Source organism: Anneissia japonica, unplaced genomic scaffold, assembly GCF_011630105.1.
Source record: "Anneissia japonica isolate Jap-2015-1 unplaced genomic scaffold, ASM1163010v1 scaffold288058_len748972_cov163, whole genome shotgun sequence".
In the NCBI taxonomy this organism is placed as follows: Eukaryota; Metazoa; Echinodermata; class Crinoidea; order Comatulida; family Comatulidae; genus Anneissia; species Anneissia japonica.
In genome coordinates, this window is record NW_022701645.1 from 433,431 (window position 1) to 452,872 (window position 19,442).

The 19,442-nt window shown below is 34.8% G+C and overlaps 1 protein-coding gene across 1 annotated transcript in view; it reads left to right on the forward strand.

The window, feature by feature from the left end:
* LOC117103669 (multiple epidermal growth factor-like domains protein 8) overlaps positions 1-19,374 on the forward strand; it is a gene marked incomplete at its 3' end in the record, with an annotated part of 36,365 nt that extends 16,991 nt beyond the window's left edge. The window contains 21 exon segments of the mRNA XM_033244265.1: positions 57-267; positions 986-1,205; positions 2,395-2,527; positions 3,508-3,725; positions 4,026-4,264; positions 4,483-4,672; positions 5,479-5,653; positions 6,226-6,389; positions 6,669-6,813; positions 7,074-7,329; positions 7,718-7,853; positions 8,295-8,502; positions 12,129-12,349; positions 12,824-13,082; positions 13,751-13,919; positions 14,591-14,786; positions 15,131-15,295; positions 16,004-16,131; positions 17,153-17,270; positions 18,235-18,337; positions 18,614-19,374. Of these exon segments, the coding sequence (XP_033100156.1) occupies positions 57-267; positions 986-1,205; positions 2,395-2,527; positions 3,508-3,725; positions 4,026-4,264; positions 4,483-4,672; positions 5,479-5,653; positions 6,226-6,389; positions 6,669-6,813; positions 7,074-7,329; positions 7,718-7,853; positions 8,295-8,502; positions 12,129-12,349; positions 12,824-13,082; positions 13,751-13,919; positions 14,591-14,786; positions 15,131-15,295; positions 16,004-16,131; positions 17,153-17,270; positions 18,235-18,337; positions 18,614-19,374 (4,415 nt within the window).
* Positions 19,375-19,442: the final 68 nt, after the last annotated feature.

Below are 19,442 nucleotides of genomic sequence, written 5' to 3' on the forward strand. Positions count from 1 at the left end.
TACAGTATGCTGTATCGAAGTTAGATTTCAAATTTTTCTACGCTTGTCATTGGTAGATTGGACAATGGGTGAGTATTGTGAGCTGTGTGTGCCTGGTAGTTATGGTGAAGCCACCACTCAACTTGGCTGCCATGACTGCATGTGCAATGGCCATGGAGATCCTGATAAGAGCTATTGTGATAACACCACTGGCGTCTGCTTCTGTACGGGGTATACAAAAGGGGATAACTGTGAAGAGTGTATTGATGGTTACTATGGCGATCCCAGGTGAGACAATCTTGATTTCTAAAAACACAATTTTTTATATCAGATCATCAAATAATTTGTTTTTGCTTTCTGTTGTCCCCATGGCCTCCAGAAGTAATGTTCAAACACTGTAGACCATTTTTTTTTTCTGAAGAAGAATTTTATTTCCTAATACATTAAATATTGTGCTTCTGTTGCTTTATTTAAGAAATTACTTTAATTTGGGTACAGTAATTTTGTTACTACCAATATCTTTAAACAGTATTTTCATTGTAATTTTCGTTTGTTATTGTTATTGATATTTTTTATTTTTAATATTCTTAATTTTTTTTTTTTTGTTGTCTTGGTTGGTCTTGAATATTATTGTTACTATAAATATTCTTTCTTTCTTTCCTTATTTGCCTTTTTTCACATAGAATACAGAACATGGTAATAGGCAAATTTAGGAAACCAAAAAATAGCATAAAGCTAATCAAGTCTTGTTTCACTTACATAGATAAATACTGGTGATTCATAAAATAAAAATAAAGGCGTACACTAATATGTTTACATTTTGATAGAGAAATGGGAGAAATGCGTACATTATACAAAATTGCAATATTTTACTTATGTGCCTGATAAATAATATTCTCTCACTGATTTTATGAACTGATATTTTCAGTTGATATATTTTAAATGATAAGGCATGATTATAGCTGTTAATATTGTTATCTCCTAATATTACTACTTTCTTCTGCAGGAATGGAGGTAGATGTTATATGAAGTGTTTTGAGAAACTTGTAGTAACTGACCTGACATCATCTGCATTGGGATCTCATGAAGGAGATGGAGCAGCAACACCAGCTCAAACATATTGTACATGGATCCTGACAGTATTTGATGACCTCTTGAACCCTTCACCTTTGACATCTGTTCCTAGTATAACACTCTGTGTAGAGGATATATCATTGATGTGTGGGGTATGTAAAACTTTATCCACATTATCAAATTCTTGTGACAAAATATGAGTGAATTACCCATATATGGGCATGATGATGTCGCATCACATCCATATTTAGGCGTGATGATATCATATCACACTTTTTTCAATAAGACATAAAAATATATTATGAAATAAATGAGACAAAAAACTTACAGGCCTATGTCAGACCTGGATCACAGAGGTGCAAGGCAATAAATTACAAGCTCAGATAAGAACAAAACCTACTGTGGTATGTTTCGAAATTTGGAGAGCTAAGTGACAGATATTTTGATGTGAGTTTGCGCCAGAAAAATATCACAGGAGTGATGTTTTGCCCTACCTGACATGTTATCTTACCGAATACACAGTACAATATCACAGGAGTGATGTTTTGCCCTACCTGACATGTTATCTTACCGAATACACAGTATATTTCCCAAATACTGATGAAAAAATGAGAGACGCTCGTTAATAAGAAAAAAAAATCATCAGTACTTTATTTCAATCCTCATTGTGCACAAGAAAATTTTTTTGAAATTAAAAGATTGCTAACAACATAACATTATTAATATCATTATTATTATTATTTTGTAATATCTACTCTTACTGTGTGATAATTATTGATGACTATAACAATATTACTGTAATTGGTTCACGAAATATGATTTTTTATTCACTAAGCTTAGATTATCTAAGTTTTCATTTTTTCTTAGACAAAAAACTGTTGTGTACTCGTATATAGTGATGATGTGCCTATACATGTATATGGTCATGATGTGATGTCATCATGACCATATTTAGACGTGTCACATGTTTTTGTCAAATAAAATTTTATAGGTTGGACAGGGCTTTCCACTCTCCATACTAGAGCTCTGTCCACAATATCAAATTTTCTTTGACAAAAAACTGTTGTATGCCCATATATAGTCATGATGTGCCTATATTTGGTCATGATGTGATGTCATCATGACCATATATAGGCATGTCACATGTTTTTGTCAAATAAAATTTGATAGTCTGGACAGGGCTTAAGTGTTACATATTGATTAATCACATTTCTTGAATAACTGAACTGAAGCCAACTTTTTAAGTGCCGTGACTCTTCTGTTTGATCATTCAGTAATATTACAATGTCAAGTCTCTTTGAGTGATTTAGAATTCTTCATTCCTCTCCTTCCTTTCTACAGCGTGACTATGTTTATGTCTATGATGGTCTTCCAAGCTTTATCACCAATAGTTCATCTTATAGTTTTCTCCATCTTGCAAGTTTCTGTGAAGCTAACACACTAGAAAAACAGACATGTGTTCAGGCAACATCAGGTGAGCATTTACATGCCTGAGCCCTCTAGAGTCTGTTCTTGAAAATGTTTCTACTCTTGATGATAAGTATTTATACATGTTGTGATGTACTGTAATAACACCATGCAGTATGTTTCTGTATCTTTAATGGTATTTCTGAAAAAAAAAACATGATTTTAAGAGGAGACAAACTACAGTTCACATGAAGATGTAAACTTGTTTTATTCTAAATATATCTGTATTTTTATATTTCTTTGCTTCATTATATTTTAAATCTTTTAGATGAGACATCAAATAGAAAGATCAGCTAACCAAAATTTACAGGTTAATTCACAGTGTTCTCATTATTTGTGTATGAAATGAATTACATGCATGATAAAAGTAAATATACATGAGATGGATTGCAGCATATGAATATATGCATTTTGGACTGGAAAAATATTATGCATGAGACAAAAATGTGGACATAAATATTCAGGATTAATCTTCTAATATGAACGCCTGGTATTATTAACATAATGTTTAATCTTTCCAGGTGTTATGAATGAAGTAATGCTTAGGTTCTTGATCTTGTATATGGCTATGTTCTCACACGGCAGCTAACGGTTAGCAGGATCCGGATCCTGCTAACCGTTAGCTGCCGTGCATCCATGCGAGAAAATCCGGATCCGGATACCAAGAATATGATGATCGAATCACTGGCCAATAAGAAACTGGAAATTGTAAACGCGTACGTGTGATTGGTTGATGATAGAAACACCCTCAACTTGCTAACCAATAGCACTTGCTAACCGTTAGCGTATCCGATCAGGCGTTCTCACGCAGGTGCTAACGGTTAGCGCTAACGGTTAGCTCCCGATCCGGATACTAGGGCTCTCGTGAGAACCAGGCTTGTATCCTGCAGATATGTATGCAAATAATGGTATGATATTTAAGGTTTGGTTTGTTCTAATTTAATTTTGTACACCTGTTTTTATTCAGTTTTGTTTAATTATTTCCAGGTGTTATGACTGTGATGTTTCAGGCAGATACAAGCTCACAATCTAGTGGTTTCAATGCCATTTTTACTGTAAATGACTGCCTGTCGGGTTGTGATGGCAATAAACAATGTGTCAATAATACATGCATATGTCAGGATGGGTTTGCTGGTGTCAACTGTGACCTAGAAATTTGCCCTTTGAACTGCAGCTACAGTCGTGGTCAAGGAACATGCAATGAGGTATGCCTAATTTTAGTCCTGTATGTACACACTCTTAGTCTAGCTTATGACCTGCCATTGATCCTGCTAATATCACTCTTTCAGACATTAAGGCAGCTCTTAATTTTTAAGTTTACTTAATTTTACTAGCTTTAGAAGATGGCATTTCTTGTTTTACGGTAATTGATGTTTTGATTGTTTTGTGATTGTGAATTTGTGATTGCAGATAATTGCCCTCGATGGCTCTTCTAGCAATAAATAATTGAATTAACTAAATTTATTTTATAATGTTTATAAATTCCGAACATTTTATTTGTTTAGGACCTGAGTTTGTGTGTTTGCATTGATGGTTTTGGTGGAGAAGGCTGCGTCGAGAGCCTAACTGCAAGTTTTGTTACCTGGTCAACATTGTTTGACCCCAGTATCAATACACCCTCTGTTGATGACCTGTTCCCATCAGGGGTGATGGGTCATAGTATTGTGGTCAATGGGGCAGGTGATTCATTAATCTTATTTGGTGGCTACTCATTTCAAGATGGTTCTGTCAATTCTTTATGGAAGTAAGTTAATTTCTTTTATACCAACTACCGCTGAGGTGGGGAAAGTGTCCCAGGGCCTAAGCCCCAAAGGGACCTGGTGAAAACTTTAAAATAATAAGCTGTATTTGAAAAAAAATACATTTTGTGTATACATGTTTTCTGTTTTAATGTTTTTTATTATTGTTAAATCATTTTTAATATCACTTATATTTAAAATAATTGTTGATGTATTCTTTCAGATATAACCTTACAAGTTTTAGTTGGAGCAAGGTAGGCAATAACCAGCTTACTACCCCAAGTGCAAGGCACTTCCATGCTGCAGCCTACTCATCTGATATTCTCTATATCTCTGGTGGGATCGCTGACTCAGGTGTTTTAAGTGATTTCTGGAAATATGATATCAAACAGAATATTTGGACAGAACTCCAGGTATGTTTCATCTACTTGATAAGATATTGAACTAGTGGTGGTGTGGCTATACAAGAGAGGAAGATTAACCTGTAGTACTCAGTAGATGATTGGAGTCACAAATGTATAATATTTAGCACCTGAAGAAGGACTCTAATTGATATTCTGAAACCTTTCAAGTCTAATATTTTTATTGCACTGAATACTCAGTACATTCCCCTAATACTTGGGAATAAAATCACACGTGATTTCAATTGTAATTGAACCCATGACCTCCTGAGGAATTTTAACATTCTAAGGTGTATTGTCCAATAAAAAAAATTTAAAAATCATAAAAAATCATTTTTGAAATTAACTTGCTCTTAACATAAAAATTATCAAATTGATCATAAAAATTAGTGTATTTACAAATTGTTTACCCATAATTTTACAGTGAAAAATGACAGATTAAAAAAAAAAATTGTTATCATTATCCAGTTTGAAAATCAGGGTACACATTTTGTTAGAATTCAATAATGTCTATGCTCAAGCTTATACACTTTGTATGTTACTGCAAAATGAGCAAGTTAATTTCAAAATCATTTTTTATGATTGTTCATAATTTTCAGGGGAAAATATTGTACATCTTTAAATTGAGAGTTCATTAAATGGATAGTGTTTACGAGTAATGCATATATGCTGTAGTACTTTTGGCTGTTTTCATCACCACTTGTATTTTTCGATGGCTTAAATATTTATTAAAACAGTGGTTTGTTATCCATAATGCTTAAAGCAACCCCTGCCATTTATACTGCAATTTACAATATAGTCTTCCTACCCTCTTTAAGGTGTCTCATAATATTGTACCACCTCTTGCTGGCCACACCCTGACTGTCATTGATGATAAGCTGTTTCTCATTGGAGGATACTCACCTGATAGAGGGTTTCTTTCAAATTTTTTGGTTTATGACATCCCGACAGGTGAATGGGAAAAGAGAACCAGTCAAGGCACACCTCCAACAGGTAAAAAATCGAGTCTCCCTGCATTTCCTATAAATGGCATTAACATTTGTTTAATAGTTTCATTTTTAAAAGATATTATTAGTAGACGACATATAAATAATACGGTACCTTTATTTTTTAACTTGTGATCAATTTTCAGATGTTTTTAAGTTGGTAAATCAACCAAAAAAAATTAACCGTGTCTCCTAAACAATAAAATAAGTAAATTAAATGATGGAATTTTTTTTCGTATATTAATTTACATATATCTTTAATTTTAAACTAAAAATAATATGAGGCTTGCTATTCCACAGTGTATCATCGATAATTGTTAAACTGAGAGATTAGCATAATAATGTGGCAGTAATGTATACTTAAATTCAGAGAAGCCCTTAAACTATTACTCGTAACTTTGGCAATAATAAGTTGATTACGGTATTAAAATCACCCATCATTTTAAAGCTTATAATGTCGAGGATAAAAATATATTGAGTCCGTTTTCATTTTTTGGTCAGTGATACTGGTTTTGTAATGGCACTTCTCGTATTTTATACTAACAGCACTGTGTTCAAAATCTATTTTCACCTTCATAGGGATATACGGACATTCAACTGTATACCATGAAGGAACTGCCGCCCTCTATGTATTTGGAGGCTACCGATTCAGTCTAGACCTAGTGTATGCTTCAAATAAACTGTTTACATTGCGCCCCAGCCTGTCCAGTTGGAGTATTTTACCAATAGAATCAAGTAACGCTGTAAGTACAGAAAAATATCACCATTCTGCAATATTTCAAACATTAGATTTAATAATATAAAACTTACTTATGCAACTTTCATTACAAATTGTTGTATATATAATGTAGCGCGGTACCTGATACAAGTTAAGCTTACTTGCCGTTTGAGTTTGCATAATAGAAATCTAGTTAAATACACATTGGCATTAAATGCTAATGAATGAAGTTTGATTGATTGATGATTGATTGATTGGTATTATACTTGATACGTGATGAAATAGTTGCTTTTGTCTGTCTCAGCCTTTCTCACATGTGTTCCACTCTGCTCTCAACATGGGTGATTATATGGTGGTGATTGGCGGTGCCACTGAGGAACACAATGTCTCCAGCACTCTGATGGCATACGATTACTACTGTAATGTATGGTTTAATCTGACACAGAATAGTAAGTTTCCTTGATCATTAATATTCATTTTTTATTTGTTTATATTATATAGATCATTCCACACTGGGTAGAGGGAAGTGTATTTAATGGTGATTATTTTAATGTATACATGTTATTACTATTTTAAATTTTTCAGCTGTAATTTATCTGCATTAACAATATTTTAAGCAATTCAGTTTTCTTATTTTAAAAAATAATATAACCAAATAACTACACCTTTACCTATTCATGTATATTGATTTAAATTTTAAATTATTTAGACTTTACTGTTGGACGCTCACCACTGCCAGCATTCTCAATGGCCGCCGTGGCAACTTCTGCAAGTACGGCGTACATATATGGCGGTTATAGTGGTGTGACAAGTGGCGCCCTCTATAGATTTAATTTGCCTGACGATCTTTGTACGATTTTCAATGATAAAAAAGATGAATGTATTCAAGTACCAGGATGTGCATCATGTGTTACAAATAGCAGCGGCGAGATTACATCAAATTGTGCATCATCTGCGAAGATGAAGTGAGTTTCATTTAAAATATGTTGTCTAAACCAGATAGAGTGCACCCTCTAATTCCAAGACCATTCTAATTCTAGACCACTTTTTCTAAGTATCAACTAACAATCCTTAATATTTTAATACAAAACTAACATTCTAATTTGGGAACAAACCCTAAATTTTCAGGTCCCAAAGGTAGTCTCTAATGAGAGGGTGAACTTATTTTGTATGATAAAGGTTCAATAATAATGGACCTATTCTGAGCATTCTTACTTGAAAATCCACCCACCGTAAAGAAATTATAGAATACATATAGAATAGAATATAGAAGAATACATATGTTTATATATATGTATATGCTGAGACTTGATATTTCAAGTTTTGTTTACTACATTTACTTTGTTTCTGCAGTTGTTCCGGGTCCTTTAATACTCTCTTAACTGGTGATGTCACATGTGAAGCTCATGTCGTGAATCGTGACTGTCATTATTCCGAGTCTTGCAGCGAGTGTCTCGCTGTCTTCCCTGCATACGCTAATGCTGCTCAGGTCAGTACAAATTCAGTCTATTTTGGAGAAAAATAATCTTTTTATTATATAGAAATTTAATTCCATTTCATGAATACTTAACTGGATGTACCCAATATATAGAAAGTTTACATTTTCAAAATTTACCTAGAAAATAAGATTCATTCACCCCCACCCCCAAATATGCAATGCCTCACTTGTATTCATTACCTTCAGACCAGACCTGATGCAAATCAGGCCAGTGCAATTCCTAGTGCAACTTGAGATAAATGAAATGTTTATAGAAACCTAAACTTTACACCTTTGAGGAATTTACACACAGTGTAGTAAAAAATAATTTATACTCAGTAGAGAAATCCTTGCATTTTATTATGGATTTGAACTCAAGATCCTGAAATTGGAGGTTGAGTGCCATAACCATTGAACCATGTTCAATAATGATGCATGTGGTCACTCTTTCAGACTTGCCAATGGTGCATGAACTGCACGGAAACTAGCTGTGTGAAGTTGAATCAACAATGTCCTCGAGTAAATCAATGCAAGTTAAGTACTGTTAGTGAAAGGCTTGTTACATCGCATGCTGATTGCATTAACACAATCTGTGAGGCATCTCAGTGTGAAACATGTATTGAGAATGGCTGCATTTGGACCAGACAATATGAGAGGACAGGTGAGAATAACATTGGATACATACCTTATCCTGAATTAAAGTGACACTCATAGGACCAAAAAAGTGCCCCAATAATAGAATTGTGCCTTAATTGATTGATGTTTTGATAAGACATTTGCAGAAGCGCCATGAGTGTCATATCTGGCAGATACCGGCGCTATATAAATTTTCTATTCTATTTTATCTGCCGACTACATAGATTCCAAGTATTTGATTTGTTAAATGCCGGGCAATAGCTTCAGCCCTGCCCAGCTAGCAGGGAATAGTCTTTTTCTTTTGCCCTCTCGCAATTTGCGATGTACAAAATTATGCCAAAGATCGTATAAACACAAGATAATTTTTCTCCGCAATTTCCACGTGCAAATTTTGTAATAACGAAGTGTACGGCGCCCTCTTGCAAAACTGAAAACTTTGACTGCTTTGACCATAGCGTACACCGCATGACTTTACGTATACACGTAACAATTAGAAGCGCCCTCTCTTTAGAAAAATAAAGAACAACGTACTTTGTAACGAAATTTGGTGTAACGCAAACACCCTATCTCAGAACCATGGCAACGAGGGCACGCTTCTACTGAGTTAATAAAATTTGACCTAATTTGATGACCTGGAAGCGGCTGACGATGGCTCTGATGCACACTGTACTCAGGTAGGCTAGGAATACAAAGAGAGAGTATTCCAGATTTAAACTGGTTGATGAACGTGAGAAGTGTAGTGAGTTCAGCAGCCAGTGATAATATGAAAAAACAAGTTAAGTATGCCATCCGAATACTTGAAGTGTATCTTGAAGCTGAACTGTGATTTACAGAGTTATCAAATGCAGGCCTCGATGAAATGCTAGCGAAGTTTTACTACTACCTGTAGCTAGGCCTAGTGGGCTAGCCCCCAGCCTAGGCTTCTTCACGACTCAAGAACAGGGAATTTATGTAGTGGTACTGTATATAAAACAAATATTTACTGGTATTTTAATCGGGTCATAGTTCAAATTAAAGTCCTTGGTGATCTGCAGGCTGTAATATGTCCGTCGACTTTGTCTCGGGACATAGTACAGCCTCCAGATCACCTCGGGCTATTGAACCGTGCCCCTCAACCCAGTAAATATTTGTATACTATTCTATTAGATTTGGCTGTAATGTTAAAATATATACTTTCTTTCATTTCATGGCTGAAATGTGTCCCCTTACTAGGATTTCCCAAAAGAGAGGTTGTACTGTACTGTACCTTTCTTATTCAAAGGGAGTAAACAGAGTAATTATAAGTAATGGCAAAATAGTGCTTACTAATTAATAAATGACTGTAAGCTTTGTCCACTTTATAAAATTTTCTTTCGCAAATAATTGTTGTATGTTCATTATAGTCATGGCATGCCTGTATATGTTCATGTGATATCATATGACCATATTTAGGCATGTCATATGTTTTTGTCAAATATAGTATGATAGTTGGGACAAGGCTTATGGGATGTAAGCATAATAATTCCTAGCATTCTGTTTGTTTTACCAGCCAGTAACTTGAGTTCTGCTGTCACAGAAATTGAATCCATGGTCGGGGACATAGAAGGCAAGCATCTTAACTACTAAGCCATTCAACTCCCTGGGAAGGATGGGAGTTGAATGCTTAACACATACTGTATGCTTGCATGTGGGTCATAATAATAATAATAATAATGATGATGAGGCTGAAAACAAATGTTTTCAGCCTTTGGCTGTTGTTTTGTTTTGTGTGTTATACCTTAATAAATAAATAAATAATAACAATAACAATAACAATTTACATTTATATAGTGCATGCTGCGCAGTGCCTCTTCGCTTTACATCAAATTTTAAAACAAAAAGCATGATGACTTACACACCTCTGTCTTGGTGCAATCCTGCCCTCTACTTACAGTAGGTGGCACGAACAAAGGAGCAGTTTTCACATTTGCCCTGCCAGAGGCAGCCAGGTGCTCAGAGTCGGTGATCAGGATAGTGGCCCTAATAGACAGAGCAGGCCACTCTGCTGTTAAAAAATTTAAAAAAATGTGCTGTATCCTTCACCTTTTGCATGTTTCATCGATAGAGGTATAATAACAATACTAGAGTGCTAACTGTAATGTATTCTATGTTCAAAATATGCATCAAAAATAGCTGCTGTAGATTCAGCCATTCATGATACACTAAGCATCATTTCAACGTAACTTTAATATTTTGAATACAGCTATGTTGAAACTCGAGTGTAGGAGTTAAGCCAAAAAAATATATATGTCGTCCGAACTTGTCACACAACGAGAGCCAAGGGGTGTGGCTCCGGGCGGGGGTGGGTTTGGTAGGGGTGTCATCTTGGATGGTACACATACACAACTCTGCATTGCTTCGTCGCCTAGTCAGCACTCTAGTTGTTAATTAGCTCTATGAATTCATCACATCTTTTTTCCAATTTATCATCTCATGCTTCATCATTCTACCATAGTATCATGCAGACAAATGCAGCTCAAGTAGCACCATTCCTTCCATGACTTATAGCCCAGTCAACTCTATGTCAACCTCAATTCCCCCCTCCCCACATGCTTGTCATTCTTGGTCCTTCCTGGAACATAACCTCCTCATAGAAGTTACAACTAACAAGGTTCTGCCTCTGGAGGAGTAAAGACCCCTTAAAAAGTATCCGACACATTACCCACAAGTGTATGCCTTACACTAATCGCTACACAGCTGTGGTTTAAACCAGGGGATGGGCATAAAATTCGGTGGGAGGGCCAAAGTGAATTTTTGATTAGCACCAAGGGCCGCACCCAAAATTTGATGTTTCCAGTGTGCTTCTAAAATCCTTCAAGCACTGCTTTTACACTGCTTTATTTTCAGTTTTAATGTTATCGTTACTTTTTATATACGATTGATGTCAGGGCACATAAAGGAAGGTGTTTTCTAGGCAATGTTGCTTGGTTTTTAATATATTTTCGTGGGCCGTAAAAAAATTGCAGTCGGCCGCACTTTGCCCAAGAGTAGGTCCCCAACCTACTGAATGCAGAGAAGTGGGGGTAGGTTTCATGAAAGGTTTTATAAGAAAGGTTTTACGAAGAGCTGGAAGAATGGAAACATCTGTCTGAGTAAGTCTATAATTCATCAGCAAAATATCTTGGGTACCAGAAGCACCAAGACTGGTTTTTTTGAAAATGACGAGAACATTCCCCTACCTACTTCTTAGGGGAAAATATGATGCACACTCAAGCCTTCTAGCACACCCAATGTCAATAGCCAGAAAAAAAAAGTATGAAACTGCACAACACAACACTCAGTGTACACTCAGAAAGATGCAGAATGACTGGTGGGATGCAAAACAAAAGAAAGTAAAGCACCTGGTCCAGACAGAATTCCTGCAGATATATGGCAATGTGAGAGCACAGAACTCACAAAGAGACTCGCATCTCGTTTTCAGAATATATGGAAAAAGTACCTCAGGACCTTATAATGTATTTTGCCATGCAAATTTCCAAGAAAAAAAAAAAAATAATAAACATCAACTTGACTGTAGAAATTAGTGTATATAAAAAATGTTTAGTCATATTGTTACAGCAATAAAATGATAGAAACACTTCCAGACACTGTTTGAAATTAATGTTTTTTAATTGTTATATACTTAATTTCTAGGTGAGATCTTACGGTTGTTATATAGAGAGCCTGTTGCCACATGGAATTGTTTCCGAAAATCACTCGAAGTTCAAGTTCCTCCAACGATTACCTTCCAAAGTGCACCGCCTGATGCATGCCCAACGCGGTGCCATAAGCATCCGGATTGCCGAACATGTTTGGAGAGTAGTGGAGCAGATGGAGGGTGGAAGCAATGTACCTGGAGCAGGTGGCTAAATGAAGTAAGTACAAATATTATTAATATATAGCACCGCTGCCCGGAAGGAGTAAAATTGCTTTCAGTGTACCTAGAATGCATTTTTGAACAGATGCTCCAAGCTGCTCTGTCTTCTGCTATTTATTATCTGTGGTTACACACACATGTCTAGTTTTTCATTTAGTTAGTGTGTTCCCTACCTACTATTACGCTATGCATATTTTTAGACAACTATGAATATATATATAAAAAATTCAAATTTGTGTTGTTGAAACAGTGAAAGATCTGCTTTTTTTTCCCTAAAGATGAATGGTAACTTGAGGAATTTAAGAAAATTCTGTTAAGAGAAACAACATGTTTTTAACTGAGATTTTCCATCTCGATGGTAACTTGAGGTACAGAGAATTTAAGAAAATTCTGTTAAGAGAAACAACATGTTTTCACTTGATTATTCACTTGATTATTAATTCTTCGTGTTGAATATTTTCTTCACTTGCAGTGTCTGTCTCCAACTTATATGCTGCTGCGTTGTGCATCAGGAGATTGTGGTGCCATCATTTCAAAGAGTCCGGACCTCTGTCCGGTACCCTGCCACATCAATACCGTCTGTATAGACTGTATCACTAGCCCTGGGTGCGGCTGGTGTGCTGTTGGAGGAGAGAATGGGGTTGGAGTGTGCATGGAAGGGGGCTTGTTTAGCCCAACCGGTGGTGTCTGCCAAGGCAATACCATCAGTTTATTTTCTGGAGATTTGCCAGGTAAATATTTATTTATAAATTATTTTCTGATGTATTTATAATTTGTTACATGTAACTACATGTTTTAGAAGGTTTTTTTTTTGTCTAGTGAATATAGGAAATGAAAGTAAATGAACTGAATATAAACAAAAGATTCATTAATTCACTTATTCTGGTTTATTATATTATGGATAAAATTTGACATTGCAGCATTGCACTGGATTGTATCTAACTAACAAAAAGATAAGCTGATTCAAAACAACATTCACAAAACAAAGAACATCAATATACAATCATACAGTATATACATGCAAAGGTATTAAATATAAAAATTACTTACAAAGATAAAAATTTACAAAAAATCACAAAAAAGATAAAATACAGTAAACAATAAATTCTACAGTGTAAGTTAAATTTTCACAATTCACAATATGATAAAATTTGATTCCTTAAAAAAATAGGTCATTAGAATTAAAATTAACAATACAATTAAAATTTACTTGATAATATTTAATTAATGCAAAATTTAGATGAAGATAATAGTACTGTATTTTAATTCACTATAATATGTACAAGAAATTGAGTTATAATTAATCTTGTGTATAAAAATATAAAATATTGCCCCAGTTGAAGTGTTCTATCACATTCATTCATTCGCTGTCTTATTTTTTTTTTTTATGTTCTTTTAGAGTATATGTCAAACTACACTAATGTTAGTGGTACAAGTTGGTCGTTCTTGGAGTGCCCGCCAGAAAATGAATGCCTGAATGGTCATAATAATTGTGGAGCAACTCAGCAGTGTAATGACACTCAGACATCTTACCTCTGCACATGTAGTGATGGATACGAGCCAGCAAGGTCAGAACTTGGGTCTATCAACTGCCATTTTATTGACTCAAATGTAGAATTTGAGACTGTAAAATGATAATTCTGTCAGTAGTGGCACCAGAATTTGTCCCATAGTTGCCGATGTAACTGACAGGATGGCAAAAGTCTCTGTCATGAGCATAAGTTGGTAGCGTTTATAATGGCCATGGCCAACCAGAATTCTTCAGAGTCTATGGGTAAAGTCCCTGTAAGATCCATAAGGAATTGTGTTTGTCCGGTTGCTCCACCCCACACTGGTGCTACCACTTACTTTTGTATGCTTGATTGTTATTCGTTTTTATCATATATAACCTTGTACCGTTTATAGAAAAAAAACTTTATATATGATATTTCATTACTGTATATGGAAGTTAAACTTTATTAAAGTAAACCCACATTAATCCTGTTAATTATGTTAAAAAATAACAATATCTTGAGCTTCCACTCTTGGTGAGTGGCTGTGACACAAAGTGGACGCATGCAGTGCAGCAGTTAAGTTGTAGGCTTTCAATCAGAAGAATGAGGATGTCAAATCGGGGGTAGACAACTTATGTTTAATCGGTAGTAACAACTGATGTTTGTGTGTGCTCTCTTGTTATTAGCTACAACTTCTCTTTGAAATGCAATTTAATTTTTTTGGCAATGTGCTACTTTCTCATTAGTTCCAGCAGATGCGTACCAGTTTGTGATCCAAGCTGTGTCCATGGCGAATGCATCAGGCCGAATGTTTGCGAATGTGAATTTGGTTTTGTTGGTGGTGACTGTGGCGTTAAGTGTAACTGCAACGGGCACAGCGAGTGTTCAGGAAGTGACGATGCAGGAGTCAATGACTGCCTACTATGTCAGAATAACACAATGGTATGCCTCATGTAATTTTACAAAGAAAGGAAAATGCAAATAAAGGAAAAAAGGAAAAGATATGAAAATTAAAAGGAAACAGATGAAGATGAACAAGGGAAACTACAGTATTTATGTAAAATAAAATACAATAAACCAAAATATTGATAAGTATGAAATACAGATGCACAAATAATATTTTCCCAGTGCATACTTCCTTAACTTGGTTGGTAATTATATTAAACAATTAAAATATTCTATAAGTCAGCAAGATATAAATACTTTCGATTTGATGGAAAGTTGATAAATTAAGCATTTTGATAATTCCTTTATTCCAAGAGATTGTTTGTTTTTTTATGCAACAGGGAAGCAATTGTGAATACTGCAAACCTCTGTTTGTTGGTGATCCCCGTGACCACGGTGCTTGCATTAGCTGTACAGAGTATTGTCACAAGAAAACAGATGTATGTTTGACAGAACGAGAGTATAACTCCACAGTGGATGCGAGATTGACTTTAACTCCAGAAGTAGTAAGAAGAATAGATTTAATTTTGAAAAATATTCATGTTACACCTTTTTTTCAGAGTAGTCATTTGTCCATGTGATTGTTGTTACTATTGATTTACATACTGTAGCAGTATTATAAACATTTTGTAGATAAAAGGCTAAGACCTCCTTTTAGAGGCTGTCCTATATGTTCTCATCATTAATCATTGGTTGAGTAATAGTGGCCAACTGTCATTAGTGCTGCACCTCAATTATTTGCATTCCAGGATGTTTACATTTTCATATGGATGAATGAGAGAACAATAGAATTTTGACATTGTCATGTGGGACTACCACTTCAGTATACTACTGTATATTAACAAAAAAAATGAACTTTCAAACTAGCTAGTTTCCAGATGAAAAAATTGTTTTTATATGTTGTACAAATGATTTTAACACAATAAGGGTGTTTGACGAAAAACTTGGGAATAGGTAATGAGATACAGAATTTTGCATTTTCAAAAACTGAAGGAAAAGCGGCGTAATCACCCTCTTTTCGACCTTTTCCCAAAATTTTTAAATATTCATTCTCATCATTTTACAACATATCAAGGTTTTTTTTTTTTACTAATGAGCCTCAATTGGACGGATAAAAATTTCCTTAATCATTATCAGGGAGGAGACTTGTAGCCTATAATTAATGTTTTAATAAAATATAACATCTTTTCTACTCATCTCTTTCTACCCTCCAGGTTGAGAACACATTCACTTATGGCCCCTTAAAGAATGCCTTGTGTGTCAACTGCACCGGTTATACCAGTGGGCGGAGCTGTGAGACATGCATCGATGGATATTTTAAATATAATGACGATTGCACAATGTAAGTCAAATTAACAGACTTTCTGTAATGATATAATATATTTCTATGCACTATTTATAGTAGATCAATATGATATGCCCTCATCTTAAGCATTTAGTATGACAACTCTCTGAAGAAATACTTTTTAGCATCTTGCGGTAATGTCAAATCTTTTGTAAGAACCTTGTTCCTCCTTGGCTTCGCCCTCCTCTTGTATTTGACGAAATATATATATATATATATATATATCTGTCTCTTATACACATCTAGATGTGTATAAGAGACAGATATAACCTTGTACCGTTTATAGAAAAAAAACTTTATATATGATATTTCATTACTGTATATGGAAGTTAAACTTTATTAAAGTAAACCCACATTAATCCTGTTAATTATGTTAAAAAATCACAATATCTTGAGCTTCCACTCTTGGTGAGTGGCTGTGACACAAAGTGGACGCATGCAGTGCAGCAGTTAAGTTGTAGGCTTCCAATCAGAAGAATGAGGATGTCAAATCGGGGGTAGACAACTTATGTTTAATCGGTAGTAACAACTGATGATTCAGAAATCATTTGAATACATTTTACTTAGCTGGTTATCAATCTGAGGACTCATAAAGTTTTATTGCACTAAACTAATATTTTTTCATTATTATTATTATAATTATTATATTTATTATTATATTTATTATTACTATTATTATTATGCTTTTTGAATATAATTATATATAAATTGTAACTATTAAAGAAGAGGAGTCTGCAAATGGATTTGAACCTAGCCCTCTTGCTGTCTATGCAGATACTTCAACCAACTTGGTCACTTGGTCTTGGTTAAGAATGAAAATCTGATTTTGGCAGCTGATTTTCCTTCGCTTTTATGAACTTATTTTATGTGTCAAACAGCACTGAGTATGTGGTATTCGATTTCAAATAGCAGCAGGTATTACTTTACATGGTAAATAATTGTTTATCTAATTGAAACAGAATATTATTGTATTTAAAGTGACTATTATTAACATTGTTTATTCATACTTTGCATTTAGCTGCAAATGTAATGGTCACTCAGCTTCATGTAACAAGGAGACGGGACTTGGCTGTAGATGTGACAACAACACACGTACGCCGGAGTGCCCCGATAGCATGGCCTGTATTGAACAACAGGTAAGACATCAGTTTTGTTGAAACTTGCTGTGAATATTAAATATGAGCCAAGTACCTCTATTAGTGTCTTGTTGTGATCAACTATTTGCCAATCACATTTCTCCTTTAAGAACCTTGTTATGATCATGACCTCTCAGCCAATCACATTTCTTCTTTAAGAACTTTGTTGTGATCATCACCTACTAGCCAATAACATTTCTCCTTTTAGAACTTGAAGATAACCTAGGAGCTAATTACATTTCTGCTTTCAGAATATTTTTGTGAACAACACTTTAATGAGCCAATCACAATTCACCTTTTAAGAACCTAGATATTATGAACATCAGATTTGAACCATGGATAATATCAAAGATTATAATTACAAGATGGTGTTCTCCGCGATTTCTGCATGTAAATTTTGTAACATGTAGTGTATGGCGCCCTCACACAAGAATTACTTTTCAACTTTGACATCAAATATTGTTGACTAAAGATAGCGCATCTGCGTGCAAGTTCTGTAACAACCATGGCAACAACTAGGACGCCCTCTCTCAAAAATGATTACTCTTATGCTTCTTTTTACTGAACATTGATGTTTCTGTTTGTTATGGGTAAATCGTGGAGAGCACTATCTTGTAATTATAAGATCTTTGGTATACTACTTAATTGTTTTCACCATTGTTTAACAGGTATTCTTAAACCAATTTTTTGGAACTGTTTTAATTAGCTCTCCTTGTGCAACTCAGAATTTGATGATGAGCATTTGAAAATTAGCACTCAAGGCGTGTACCTTTTCCCTTAATGATTACACATACATGTGATTTACTAATCTACAAAACTTATACCAAATTTGCATATTGATGTAACTACTTGTGAAAATGCTGTCAAATGTCTTGTGATTTTAGATTGGTTAAAATGAAATCTGTGATTTTTACTTAATAATTTACACAAAAGATCTACAATACTATTTGATACTGCATTATAGTGTTCAAAGTGTAACGAGAGATATGTTGGGGAACCAACCAATGGGCATCAGTGTTACTTAGAAATGAGAGTTGAACAAGATTACTGCTTTTGGTCACAGACTGGTAAGTTAACCACAGTGTTATAAATATATATCATTTTTGTACTATTTCTTAATAGAGTTTAATTATTCTGTTGGGAGATTCTTCCAAGGAGATATTTCATGAACCTCAAAAATGCAACTTTCTACAAAGTCTAGTTTTTGTTTTTGTGGGGGTTTTCTTTTAGAGTTTTAGGTTCAGTGTGTAGATTATTATATTATATTTTTAGATGAAGGAAAAATATATGCATTTGCAAGTTGACATAACATATCTTAATACATTGTGATGGTCGTTTTTCAGAGTGTCCTATCAAATCGGAATCTCTCCCGTATGGACAGTCATCTTTTTATGCCGTACAGCCAAAGTTTAAGAACTTGGACATCCGGATGACTATTGATGTGACCTATGGCAAAGTTGATGCTTATGTGACCTTCAATCACAGTATCTTTATTATCGATGTTAATAAAACGACAGGAATGCATACAGTATCCATTGACGGTAATGTTCAGTATGAAAGCGAGGGTTACCGGAAAAAGCGTGACACAAACTCAAATACTTATAAATATTATGAAGTAACTGCTAGAGGATTGAATACATTTGTGACTGTGGAAACTCCCAAGTTTATAGTTGTTGTGTTTGATGTTAAGAATCGGTTAGTGATAACTTTCCCGTACATGGATCATCCGTTAGAAACAGGGAAGTTCTTTGTGACTCTTCTTGGGAAGATATCCGACTACGATAACAAAACGCAGGGCATTATGTACTTTCACCAAGATCAGTTACACATTGACCTCTTTGTGTTTTTTTCTGTGTTCCTGGCATGTTTTTTTCTGGTTCTCGCGTTTTGCGTCATCGTTTGGAAAGCTAAGTCAGGCCTGGAGCAGCATCGAAACCAGCAGGAGAGACTGATTCAGATGGAGTCGATGGCTAGTCGACCATTTGGAAAAGTGATGATACTGCTTGAGAGTGGAGAAGATGAAAATGAACAAGTGGCGATGATGAGGGAGCAACAACAACCAAAGTCCGAGGATGATCCTCCGCCTCCATTAACCAGACGTGAGGTAAAGAAAAATGTTTTCACGTTTGAAATTCAGTTGATTCATTACAATCAAATTTTTGTTTTATTTGA